This window comes from Belonocnema kinseyi, chromosome 6 (genome assembly GCF_010883055.1).
Source record: "Belonocnema kinseyi isolate 2016_QV_RU_SX_M_011 chromosome 6, B_treatae_v1, whole genome shotgun sequence".
In the NCBI taxonomy this organism is placed as follows: domain Eukaryota; kingdom Metazoa; phylum Arthropoda; class Insecta; order Hymenoptera; family Cynipidae; genus Belonocnema; species Belonocnema kinseyi.
The window spans coordinates 118994990-119009059 of record NC_046662.1 but is presented as its reverse complement, the minus strand read 5'-3'; the positions used below and the strand labels follow the sequence as shown (position 1 = coordinate 119009059).

At 36.3% G+C, this 14070-nt stretch overlaps 1 protein-coding gene across 1 annotated transcript in view; it reads right to left on the bottom strand.

Moving 5' to 3' along the window:
* The window catches only part of LOC117175078 (phosducin-like protein), an 84355-nt gene that overhangs the window by 34957 nt on the left and 35328 nt on the right, over positions 1-14070 (bottom strand). The window contains exon 2 of the mRNA XM_033364621.1: positions 10177-10591. Within this exon, the coding sequence (XP_033220512.1) occupies positions 10177-10591 (415 nt within the window). The remainder of the gene's footprint in view (positions 1-10176; positions 10592-14070) is intronic.

The following is a 14070-nucleotide window of genomic DNA, read 5'->3' as shown; positions in this document are numbered from 1 at the left end:
CATGATAGAAGAGAAAGTGGGAGAGCGTAGGAATGAAAAGGAGGAGAGAGCGGATAGGGAAAGGATAAGGGCAATGGAGTTGAGAATGGAGAGAAAAGAGAACGCATATGGGAGAAATAATATAGTGATAAGATGATTGAAGCTCAAGAGAGGGGAAGAAAGGGACGGGGTGGAAGCGCTGCTACAGAGCATAGGGTGGATTAAAGGCAAGGTAGGGAAAGTTAGGATGGAGGGGAGAAAGGAAAATGAAGTGGCGGTGGTGGAATTGGAGAGCTGGGAAGAAAAATTGGGGGTAATGCGTAACAAAAATAGGATGAAGGACAATAAGGTTTTTATCGATCAAGATTTGACGAGGAAGGAAAGGGAGGTTCAGAGAATGCTAAATGGCAGGGCTAGGAAGGAGAGGAGCGAAGGGAGAGCAATGTAGGTTGCGCATCGGAAAATAAAAATAGAAGAGAAAATGTGGGTATAATTCGAGGAGAAGGAGGTGTTGAAGGAAGTGCAGGGGAATTGGTTTCGAGGGAAGTAGGGGGGTGGGAGTAAAGGAGGGTGGACTAATGTTAAAGGTATTGTACTGAAACGTAGCAGTGGCAAAGAAGAAAGATGAGGAGTTCTGGAGGTATATTCAGGAATTTGATGTGATTAGACTGGTAGAGACGTGGGTAGAGAGAAAGAAATGGGAAAGAGTAGAGCGAAAGTTGCCAAGGGGGTATAGGTGGAGGCTACAGGAGGCGGTCAAAGTAAAAAGGAAAGGAGGGCTGGGGGGGATTATAAGAGGGGTTAGGGATGGATTCAAGGAAGAAGTTCATGGAGAGGGAGAGGGTGCAAATGAGGGCTGTAAAGATAGGAGGGGGGATTTATAAGTTTGTGACTGTGTGCAATCAGGATGGAATAGTTAAAAATGTAATTTAATTAGTGTGGAGCCGTTCAAATAAATTTTTTGAGTCTCCAATCTTGAAATTAACTTATGTATTTTTAGACATGAGCGTTAAATCTTCATCGAAACATTATTATATTTAAACGATTTTTGGTAATAAAATGTATCTGGTTTTGACTACGTAATTAACGTCAGGCAATACACAAGAAATTTGGATGATAATCAGTAGGTTATCTGTATTATAGTTTTAATTTAATAATAATAATTTAATTAGTAGTAATTTAATTTCAATAAGGTTATTAATTTTTTTTAACCGGACTGTTTTTTATTTTCAGCAGTTTTAGATTGTTTTTGAACAGCTTAAATCTATAAAGAAAAAATCTATTGAGCCCTTTGTGAAATAAGTGAAATTCAATGATTTGTTTTACATATATCAAGTTGTTATTTGTAAAGATATTCCACATTTAAAACTGGCTTGAGTAAAAAAGTGCAATGAAAGAATTGGAAAAATTGAAAATTGTGCGTATAATTATAGTTTTTGTGTATCATAAAATTATTCTTTTGCCATTGAGGTTATTAAAGCATTTTTGTGCTTGATTTTCTTTATTATTTATTACTTTTAGACCATTTTTAAACTATTTGAATATTTAAAGACCATTGGGCCCTTTCTAAAAGAAGTGAAATTCTATTCTTTGTTTCACATATTTTAAATTATTTGTTAAGAAATGTTATTTCGCATTAAAAACAAAGTAAGAAAGTATTATAAAATAATTGGATAAATTGAAAACTGCCCTTTTTATGGAGGTTTCTTATATCCCAGAAAATCGCTTTTTCGAAAATTTTCAATTCGCCTTAAAACTACTCATTAATCATCAGAAATACGTTTTCTTCAAGAAAACATTGAGTTCAACAACTTTTAGAGTGAGTGTGGTTGAGGCTCACCATACGACTTGGTACGACGCTGCCTTAAAATAATTAGAGGAGATTTTAAAATGAGTTAGAGCGCGCTATAGAATACACAGGTTTACGTCGTATAGATGCAGTTCGAATACTCCGCGAGTGAATATATGTACATTATTCCTTAACTGCCCCAACTTGAAAATTCATGTCTTATGATTGCCTTCAAATTTTCAGTTTGTTTGCCTATATTATAATAGTATGCCCACCAATTTATAGACTTTTACTACCATCCCTCCTCGAACTACAGGGGGTGAAATTTGGATCCCCCGGGAAAAGGGGTTATTTTCAAATAGTCATAACTTCCTTTCTACAAATGAGAATTGAATTTTCTATGAGTATTTGGAATTTTGGGACTGAAAATAGATATGACGTTTAAGGATAAGATATACAAGCGAAACCCGAGGACGCGATAGGTGGCTTTGTTATACAAAAAAAGAGATTTTTCTAACTGAGCCAAACTTTTGCAGAGCAGTGTATATATATATATATATATTGTAACGTGGCAAAAATATTAACGCCACTTTATCTTCTCGACCGGTCAGGAGAGATGCTCGACAAAAAGGGGTCATAGAATTTGTTAAAATATTTTATCTGGCACCAGAAAATTATTTCAGTTCAGGGTTGGCTCCGCAGTAAATTCCGGATATCTTCTGCGCACGGCAGCTCCCCTTGTGAGGGTTCAACGACATTTCCCGCTGTCTGGTTTACGTCACAAAAGATATTTGCTGAATTGGCGGGCTCACAAATGGAAAATGCTGGGATCGACGTCCGAACATCACTGAAAACAATAACTCTCATTGCTGAAGCCATCCGGAAGGAAAAGAAAATTCTTTAATGAATATAATTTTAAAACTAAATCCGGGAAATGGTCATTATATTATTTTAGTCCGCGATCCCATTGGATAAATTTCTATTCTACGCATAATTCAGTTTGCCGTTGAAAGTCGAAGGTTTAGAAGGAGAAATGCGCGGCAGATTGGTTATTTCCGACCTCTCGCGCGTGCGCTGTCGCCTACCTGTCCAGTCACTTAGCCTGCTCGAGGATTCCGGGGGGCACTCTGTTCTGATCGCTCGAAGTATTTTCTTTAAAGAAACATTCACTTTAGCTAATCACTATGTTTGCTTGTCATTTGCGTTAATACTTTTTTTTTTGCTAACTCAAATTATGTTTTCTTTTTTTTTGCCATTAAAACGATTACGTAAAATCTACAGAATGCTGAAATTTTAATTGTACTATCTGCGAACCCTATAACTTCCTTCCCATTTAGCCTAAACTTGCATGCTCATTTTTCAGGTAAACAAGGAAATTAACTAAATATGACGGCCAGAAAAGACGGCCAGGCGTGTAAAACAATACAAGTAAGCACGCCTCTGTGATGGTGCCGTCCCTGGAAGGTTAGCGGTTCCTAATCCGCCTGAGATAAACGCTATTTTTCATTTATTAGACGTTTCAGCCTTTCACCGAACGAGTAGCTCATTACATTGCGCCTAAACTTAGCAACGGATTTTTTTTTAAGTTTGCAGCATTTTGTTTATTTTTCTTGTTTCATCATAAGATCCCTCAGTTGAATTAAATTTATTATTTTTCTTATGTAACAAGTTTGTTCTGATACCTGTTTATATTTATACTTGTATTCTCTATGTATTGCCTTGTATATTTTCTTGTCTTTTGCTTTTGTTCTTTTTTTTATTATTATTTACAAGAGCGCTGAAGCGCTATATAAGAACGAAAAGTCCTTATGATCAATAGGCATCTTAAAGTGTGCGGGTAGGTAGGTCGCGACTGCGAGTGCTTTTCCCTTTAAGCTTTTAAAAACATTAAAAAGAACAGGTCGGGAGTGCGATATCAGCTGTGGTAGCTCGGTCAAACGGATAGGTCGGGAGTGCGTTGTAAGCTACGGTAGCTCGATCGATTAATTTCTCTTCGGAGGAACGAAGGAAAAGAGAATTTATTTTATTTAAATTTTTCTTTGTTTTTTTTCCACCTGTAAGAGCGGTAATTAATCAGTTCTTTGAAAATTTGAACTGAATTCGACCGATAATAGAATTGTGCCAGAGCTCTTGGTTCTAATTTAAAGAACACTGAAAACAGCATAGAAACGAGAAATAGGAAGGTTGTGCGCGGGACACGGAGTATAGCGAGAAGTATACCACTTTTCGTTATTGATACGTACTCGGCGTTCTCTTCTTGTTCTCTCGTGTATCAATGTACTATACGTATAGCTCTGTCCTTTTCTAACGCATAGCGCTGTTTCATACGTGCTCGCCGGCATGGGTTCTACCTTCCCGCAGACCGCAACGGCCATGTTACGACCCCTTCTCCCTCAGCGCGTAGTGCGTTCTCTCTTCCACCTTACTAAACGGAGTGGAGCTGACTCGTACCTTGCCATTCTACGCCTAGCGCGTTCTTTTTCCATCGCAAACGAACTGTATTTAATGCATAGTCTTTTGTCTTGGTTCTCAGTTGTTGAAATTTTCATTCCTTCTCCGCGTTCGGCTACTACCGGTTTAGTTCGAGACTACTCGGACTCCCACCTTCGCGCTTGCTTAACCATACGGGGCAAGTAAATGACAACTAGGTACCAAAATTGAATATCTCTCTACAGTCTGCTGTGTTTCTCGGTGGCTAATGATTTTATCTTGATTAACTGTCGAGTTATTCAGTAGGTTTGGATAGTGTTTCAATTTATAAATTGCGGGTAATCTTGTTAGATTTCGTGGTATAAAATGACTCGCAATCCGGATCGGGATTCTTTGATTTATTCTTTAATTGAATCCGAATTGCGATGTTTGAGCAATGAATTATGCATTAACCCGACCGGGCTAATACCAATATTGCGCGACCGTATCCTGCGCTATACGAAGGTACGACACGGAGAGATAAATATCCCGTAGGACACATGGGATACACATAATGCACCCTTCATGCAACCTGACAGGATGCGGAGTAGTAATGTCACAGGTTTCGAGATACCCTCCTTTTTTAATGTTCATAGACAGGGGAGTCGAATCCCAACCTTTACAACAAGATTGGCAACAACCGCGACTACTACTTCGATAATTACTACTACATCTAGAGCTGGCATGTCAGAATCGGTTCGCCACGCGATACTTCCGACTACACTTCCGTTAACAACACATGATATATTATCTCGAATTACCTCCTCGAATTATCAATCAGTTCAACCGATTTTTAATTTTCCGGTAAATGATTTGAGCCAACCGCCACGTGGTTTCTCTCAAATCAATCAAAATAATACTAACATACCGGGGTGCACTAGCTACGAAATGAAAAGGACAGATTGGAACATGGGTACAAATGTTCCAAATAATATTTCTAATTCAACGCGCTTACCTCCTAATCCTTTAAATATTAACTCAGGTGGGCATATTAACTTACGAACAAGCACTTCACCGGTGGCTACACCGATTCTATTACCTAATGTGGGACCGGTCCAAATTAATACTACGTTGCCACAACATTCCAGACATTTTAATAACCTTAATCAAAACAGTGATATAGGAAAAATAATTAGGCAATGGAGTATTTCTTTTGACGGGTCTTCTACTACTAGTTCCGAGGAATTCTTAACAAAAATCTCGGAGAATAGAGTATCTTCACCAGTGACAGATGCCGAGGTAATAAGCGCGTTACCGTTATTGTTGACAGGTTCAGCTAGGTTATGGTACCGAAATTTAATTGCGGAAGGGAAAGTATGGTATAGTTGGACGCAATTTCAAGCCGATTTTAGGGATCGGTTTACAGGTGATAATATAGACCACAAAATTAGGGAACAAATTAGGACGCGAACTCAGGGCCATTGGTTAACATTGGTTAATTAATGTTTTATTATTTAAATTAATGGGATTTGTTTGAACAATTTGTTTAAAAATTCGTTTTTTTCCTTTAAAAATATTACTATTGGTTTAGTGGAATATTTATTAACATTGGTTCATTAATTTTCAATCGTTTAAACAAATGGAATTTCTGTAAATAATTTTTTTATTACAAATTATTAATATTTCTTCAGTGGAATGAAAAATGAAAAATTAATGAACCAATGTTATTAAATCTTCCACTAGACTAACAGTATTACTTTTAAAGGAGAAAAATATTTTAACAAATTTCACTTGTTTAAATAATTAAAAGTTAATTAACCAATGATAATAAATATTCTATTATACCAATATTAATAATTTTAAGTGAAAAAATACTAGAATACAGTGCTCAAAATGTCGATTTCATGAAGAATTGACATTTTTTGTTTTAAGGGTACTTTTCAGATACTCGTGGGGGTGTGTTAGGGGTCTTAAACCCATATATATGATACATGAAATTCTTCTTTGGATAATTCTCTACAGACACCCATACTTTCCCGTCACATTTTTTCAAATCCTAAAAAATTGTTCCAAAAACTCAAAAAAGTTATTTTTTCCCATGCATATTACATGGGAAACTTCAAGTCAAAACCGGCACTTGTTAACATCGAAAAATAAAAAAAATAAAAAATTAGGGAATTTCTTTTTTTGGTTTTGGAATGAAATTGGGGGGATCGTTGCCCTCTAAAAAATAACAGCCTTTTTGAGCCACCCTAATATGCATATACCGGTATGCACATAGCCCTATACCCAGGGCTAGTCATGGACCAAGACTTTAAAGTCTGGCCTACATTCTGCAGGGAACCGTACAGAAACAGACCCCCTTTTTTCAAGTTTTTGCCGCTGGGAGCGGCCTGGCAATGGACAGCACCCATTGCCCTTTTTTGTACTGCAATTCTCTCACGAGACTTGAGCATAGTTCATTAACTCTTAACTGGCACTGTGGGTGAAAAGACCCCAAAAAATGGTTGAGCTCGAATTAAACTTACGAAATTCGAGAAAATGGCCCATGTGTCGGCTTTTACCAGTAATTGACATCACTAAGGGTAGAATTGGTTAGTATAGAGCGGCTAACGTCAGCATACGTTGGACACCCGCTCAAAGTAGATCTTGAAAACGGTGGGGTTTTTATTACTCGTTGTGCCGTCAGTGAGCAAAATAGTTATTTTCAACCAAAATTTGTGCCATTAATATAAGTGATTTTTGTTCAATTTCCAACGTAAGTTTATCAACTAAGTGAAATAAATTTTGTTTTCATTATTTTGCAGGCTTGCAATCAAATGCACTAAAAAAAATGCACGCTCACAATCACGCTTGCAATCGCCCGATGTGCCATGAGCAACGCGCAGGCCTTTGCAGCGACTGTAGGTTTGAAAGAGTAATTACAACTTTGAAAATTGGTTTTTTATGTTACTTTCTTATTTTTATTAACTATTTTTATGCATTCAAATAAAAAAAAAAATTGATTTGAACATGGAAAAATATGGTGTTTTATTTTTACATAAAATCGAGTTTTAATTTTGCGAATAAATACCTTTTTTAGAAGCATCAATAATAAAGTAATTATGTTCTTAAAGATTAATTCTAACGACTATAAAATCGATTCCACGAAAAAAGATGTCTTAAACTACATTACATAATTTTTGTGCAAAAATATTTAATAGCGGCTGCGCGGGACATGTTTGAACACGTTGAGTGAGTAACACCTGCTGTGCCATTTACGTAATAAAAAGGAGTTGTGCCAGTTAATGGTTAAGGCCAAAATTATGGGAACTCAATTCAGATGTAAATATACAATTTCATCGACTTTTTTTCGTCACGAGCTTTATCAGTGTACTTAACTCTTTCTTGAAAATATTGATTCATCTTGATATCTCCATTCAAGCCGGAGATCATTTTTCTTGCATTAATAATTCTGATTACCACAATTTTAAATATTTTTTAATTTTCAAGGTTGGACTCCGTTCATAAATAGACAAGTAATCCAGATTCATTTTTTTCTATTTTCCCGACAGTTTTGCGATTTTAGGAACAGCTGAAAGTTTACTTTCAAAATCTAGGCTGCGTCAAAAGTTATTTTCTCCAGATTTGTTGCTATTACAAAAACAAATTTTTGACCGAGATACCACAAAAGCCATTTAATAGGTAGAAAGATTTCGAATCAGCTCTGCTAAATGAAAACTAAGTGAGATTTTTGTTCTCTAAGGTAGAGCTACTTTTTCCCAAATGTCACGGCTCTCTGTGTCGATATTAGATTTGTATAAAGTCAGACCTACCCAGTTCTCGTCAAATCTCGACATTTTGAGACCCTCTGAGTCAAAAGAAATTATTTTTAGGAGCATGCCTATTTGTCAGTCGGGCTGTAGTCTGACAACACTAGTAATTATGCTTTTAGCCATTAATTACTGCTACTAATGCTTATTGCAAAATAAGCAATATATTAATAAATATTAAAATAATAGTAAAGGCTAAAATTTATAATTTATTTTGCAATGGTGCTTCAAGGAAATTTTGATCCCTGGATAAAACCGTGTGAGTTACTTTTACCGCGTAAGGGATTTGGCTGATTGTTATAATAATAATGATAAAAAATATCTGAGTAAGTAGTCCCGGGCGTAGGTAGAGATACTGTAAAATTAATTTAATATATAGGTAGAGGGTAACATAATATAGAATAGTTCGTGTTTTGGACATACGTTAATCGAGTGTAAAGAGCGAGAGAAGGGATGAGAATGTATTTGTTAGACCCAAAAGAGCTTTAACAAAATCGAATTCACAATTACGAAATGACAGTTGGCAATGGTTTGTCTTTTAACTTAAAACGTTTTAGGTACAAATATATGCGCGTGGTTAAATGTGGTTTAACACTTTTCCATTAGAATAAAAAAATTCCGACCAAAAAATCGGGCAAACTTTTTTTTAATTTTGAAAAAAATTTCTACGAAAAAATACCACCGTGGAAAATTTGGTAAAGATATATGCTTGATTGAAATTATTTTTCTAAAAAATTGTCCTAATAGACTACGCAACATATATTTTGCTCATTAAAATCGATTAAACTATTTTCGATTAAAACTGCTTTTTAATTTTTTTCCCCCACTGCATAATTCTACAAAAATCCTTTACCTCGATGGGCTATATATTAAAAAATTCTATTATTCTGGCATTTTTACGGTCAACGCTTAAACTAAATTGGCGCCGATGTTAGAGAGGTGTACTGGGAACAAATAGGAAAGCAGGATTATGAAAGATTGTTTAAGATAGATATTAATAGACGTTATAAGAATGATTATCGTCCTTTTAGCCTATTTCATCGTTACTCTCGAGATATATTAGCGCGAAATACTAGAAATAACTTTCTGCGAATTAGAGACGAAAATTGTAACCGAATCCCTTCCGCTAATTGCCGTGAAAAATATCAGGATCGTTTAGATTATGTCCCTATTAATTATAATTCTTATCGTAATAGGCCCAATATAGACTCTAGTAATTGTGAGACACCTTAACGAACGAGATTGCCCCCTTGAACTATTATTACGCGGTAAATACCTCACATAATTATGGAGGTGCTCGGAATAGGACTGGCGACATTCTTAGAAAATGTTCTGTAGAGAATAGAAGTCGCAGTAGTTCTTTATATCGAACAAATAAGGATATTCAAAATTATTTGATTATAGAAATGAGTGTTTAGAAACGGACCTCTGATCTTGTGGCAATAGCACAATTCTCCGAACTAATAGCTTTCACATTAATGTAGATCCTAATTTCCACATTACGAATACTAACAACAATATTGGTCGCTGTAGTTGTCCACATGGTAATTTTGGTCCTTGTTTCGACTATTCAAGTTTTATAAATAATCAACATACTCATTTTCTTGATAATGACAGAATAATGCAGTCTCGCCATGGGTTTCTGTCCGCTTATTTGGCCGCAACCAACGATATTATGCGTAAATAGCATCTCAGATTTTCGAGAACGGGCCTTGAAGTGTATGTTACCTTTGTTTGACCAGTTATCCCCTAAACTGACAGAAGAAGAGGAAGAGAGCTATGATTATCGAAACTTAGTATCACGATTGCACCTTGAGATTCAGAGGTTTCCCATATGTAATTTTGCACATTTACGAGTATCTGTAGCAGCGAAGAAAGGTTATAGGTTTGATAGAAACTTGAAACCACCATAGCGGTTTTGCTAAAAATTTTGAGGTTGTATGAGAAAAATGAATGTAATTGGTTTACGATCTAACCTTGTCTCGCTTTCAATGAAAATCTGTTCACTTTTTTGTGGAAATCGACGCGCGATTAAAGCGTTTGAAATGAGACGCACTTTTTAAAGGATAAGATTAACTTAAACGTGGAGAAAAAAAAGAATGAAATCATATTAATTTCAATTCACATATAAAATACACTAGGAGAAAGAGCAGACTAAAAAAATGGTTAATTGTTTACATAACTTACCCAAGATTTTGCAAAATTTAACAAAAGGATATTCTTTCGCCAAAGTTATTAAGCATCCATTCATAGCATCACATCCTGGAATGTTTTTCTCATAAATATGAATAATAACAGTAACGGACTTGTCCTCATTATCAATGGTATTCAGGAATTCCTCTGTATTTCTCAAATCCAAGACACTACCAAAACGAAGTTTTTTTACTTTATCTAACATGTCTGCCACCCTCTGCTTTTGATATTCCAGCAAATATTCATCTGCCAACAACTCTAAAAGTTCTGGATCAGTTTCTAAAAGTTTCTTTTTCTCCTCATCCAATACACTTTGGCAAGTCATACTAGCTCTCTGTATAATTTCTTGTCGCATCGCTTCATTTTCAGTTCCCTTTTCCTCTTCTAGTTGTTTGAATGTTTGCCAATCCTATTTAAAGAAAATAAAAGTTTAGTATAGTCCACGTCTGATAACTTTCCAACTTCAGGGCTGTAGGAGCGGAAAATTCCAGGAATTGCGGACGTATCGGAAGTACCCTCTAGTAGCACGATATTAGATGCGCGCATGCCTAAATCATGGAGAAAAATTATGAGCAAAAGTGCTCACGGAGTGGGAGAACCACAATTAGTGTGCGTGCTGTACGTGTGATGACGTTTTAAGTAGAGTATACAATTATCTGATGGCAAGTTATCGAAGTTGGACTATATCAGCAAAATTTCTAATTCCGTGTGCGAATTGAGAACTAGGAGCTGACATTATTTTTCTATATTTTTTTCGTACAAAAATACCAAAAATCCTAAAAATAGAAGATTTATGCGAATTAATTAATTTTATCGAAAACTGTTGAGCGCATAGCAAATTTTTAAATAGCCTATAATACAAATACCTATAATACAGACCTCACTTTATCAGTTTACTGAATATTTTGTTTGGACCTAAGAACTTTTTTGTAAATCAAATATCGAGCTGAACCTTTGGAAAATTTATTAGAGTACAATAAAGTACGTTTAGGTACTTAATTTGGGCAGGGACTTCACTGAAAATTATTTCCGACTGGGAGCCTTTTTCACATCTTTTTTCTGAACCTCGATATTTTTTTAACGTTCGAATTTTTTTATACATAAAATATCGGCCTTAAATTTTCAGAAATACAACAGCCGACAGAAAACTACGTTAAAGTACAAAATTAAATGATGAAGATGTAAAAAAATATTTCAACTAAATCTCATCCGGCACACAACAAAGGACTCGGTTATGAATTCCATCGGCATTAGCCGATAACGGTTTTCTCGATGTGCACAAAAATGCGAACCCTGGCGGCCACTAGACGAAGCTCTAACAGCTGGCTCGTCTTACGCTGTGAGTCCTTCATTGTGTGCTGGATGAGATTTAGTTGAAATGTTTTGTTTTTGCATCTTTTATCATTAAATTTCATACTTTAACGTAGTTTTCTGTCGGCTCCTGCATTTCTAAAAGTTTGAGGAAGATCTTTTATGTATAAATTTATGTTCAAAAAATTTCTAGGTTCAGAAGAAAAATGTGAAAAAAGCTCTCAGTTTTAATTTGGTCGAAAATAAATTCAGTAAGTTCCTACCCAAATAAAGTGCCTAAACGTACTTTATGGTACTGCAATACATTTTCCAAAGTTTCAGCTTGATATTTTTTTTTAAGTTCTTATGTTCCAAAAAAATATTCAGTGAACTGATAAAGTGAGGTCGGTAATATAGGTATTAGGCTGTGTCACATGCTCTTAAAACACTTCTCACAAAGGCTGGGGAAAATTCGCGCAAAATTTAAGATAGTGATTGACCATAAATTGAATGCAGAGCAAGAGTCAACCAATTTGAGGATCGGGCACTTTAAGGTTTAAATATTAGATTTGTATTGATTGGTTATTGGGTTCTCAATCTGGTTGTATGAAGTTTGGGGCACCTACCCTTGACGTTCGAGTACACAGAAACGAGATGTTGTGGTTGAGACATGAGAAGCAAGGACGCATATGAGGATCATGCTCTGGATCATAAAATTTTAAAGCATTCCCGTCACTCCATGATTTTCGCATAATCAATAGTGTTCAAAATTTGTAGACTTTTTGTCTCTCCTTTAAATAATTGCATAGATTACGAATTCGTTTACGAATATACTATAGCCCGTGCTATTCGCTTTCAGTGCAAAGCACAGGCTATGGATTGCGACTAAGAAACGATTCTCAATGGATCTTTGCCAATTCTCCTCAGTTTCTGAACTATTGGCTCTAAAGGAAAAGGTCCAAGCTTGCATTTGAGTCCTCGTTGAAGATTCTAGCTCGTCTTATTATTTATATTGGCTTCCAAAAAGTGTAAAAAAACTAGTTGTTTTTTTTTTTACTTTATGACCCTATTTTACTCCAAAATTTGAAGTGCTTGAGCATCTTTGTCAACAAATTCGTAATTTATGCAAAAAACTATAAAGGTCCAGTGCTCCAGAAATATAGCCAAAATTTTACTGCGCGTGCGTCGAACAGTCCTATTTATTGACTCAGACAGTATTTTCTAGAAGAAGTATGTACTTAGTTTCCGCTGGAGTGGATTGACCAAACCAATAGTGTTGTGTTTCGCGAAACATGCGCAATTTAGCAAGGGCTACATTTTGTAGTACTGCAAGGATCACCTGAATTGTTTGAAGGACAGCAATCATGCAGAACAGTGTATTAGACGACTTAGCCACTTTACGGCACTTAGCAACTTCTTACATTGAAGCTAGTAAATTTGGGTACTTGCCAACACTTATAGCAGTTTCTTCAAAATGCGCACTTCGCCACATTTGGAATTAACCCTTTCAACTGAATCGACCTCATTTCGGTTCCAGTCTAAAAATGATCTAGAAATGGTTTCAGAATGAATGTCGAAAAAGAATTGCATCCAGTGGGGTTTTTATTATAATTTAAACGCGGCTACGTAACAAATCTAATCGCACTGGTACACATAGATACATAAATACATATATACATATATCGTGGTAAAATTTCAGTCGTAACCACGTCTCACGACCAAGAGACGATCCGGCAAAACGCTCGTGCACCCTGATCACACGAAGCGACCCAAGGAGGACCACCTTCCGAATTTTTCCGAAAGTGTCTTAGCATCTTGTTGACCTTGGGTATAATGTTTTTGTCAGCTGATGCGGAAAATTCGACAATAAACATGATTCGCTGCTCGAAGTCAAGGAGAACTATGTCAGGCCTCGAGTGCGAAACAGAAAAAATTATCGAGATAATGAAGTTCTAGTATATGCAGCACTTCTCATTCTCAACAATTGAATTGATTTCTTTGGGAGCATTGTGCCGAGCGATATTGAGGCTAATGCCGTAAGAGTAACAAAAATAGTAATAAGGCTCTTTTAGTTGCGCATTTTGCATCCTATTATCAAGGAGATGTTCACGAAGGTTTTTCTCCTGTGCTTTCTTAATCCGGGCTTCAAGGAGTGAGTACTCGAGATAGATAAGATTCGATGCATTTTGCTCACCCCTGATACTGAAGTTAAGTCCGAGTGTTTCAGCAGCCTCCTCTTCTGCTTTGTACCGAAACGCTCCTTTGCGCACTTCTTCGTGCTTCCTGACCATTTTAAGAAGAGGGTCTCTTCCATTTGCGACTCTATGTGCTGTACCCAGAATAATCCTGTTTTGATGACATTTAAGATTTGATATTCCGCGACAACCTTGACAGCTTAAGATATAAAGTCGCGCAACAGAATTCGTCCATGGAACCACTCCAAACGAATAGAATAATGCCGGGACGGTATGTATTGGTCTCTCCAGCGCGAAGGTGTCGTATATACAGTCTGTCAAGTTAAAGCGTGGGTGGCTTTACTCGCAGTCGGTAAGGTGTATCGACATGATTTTGGTGTCAAAATATTAAGAAGAGCTCCCT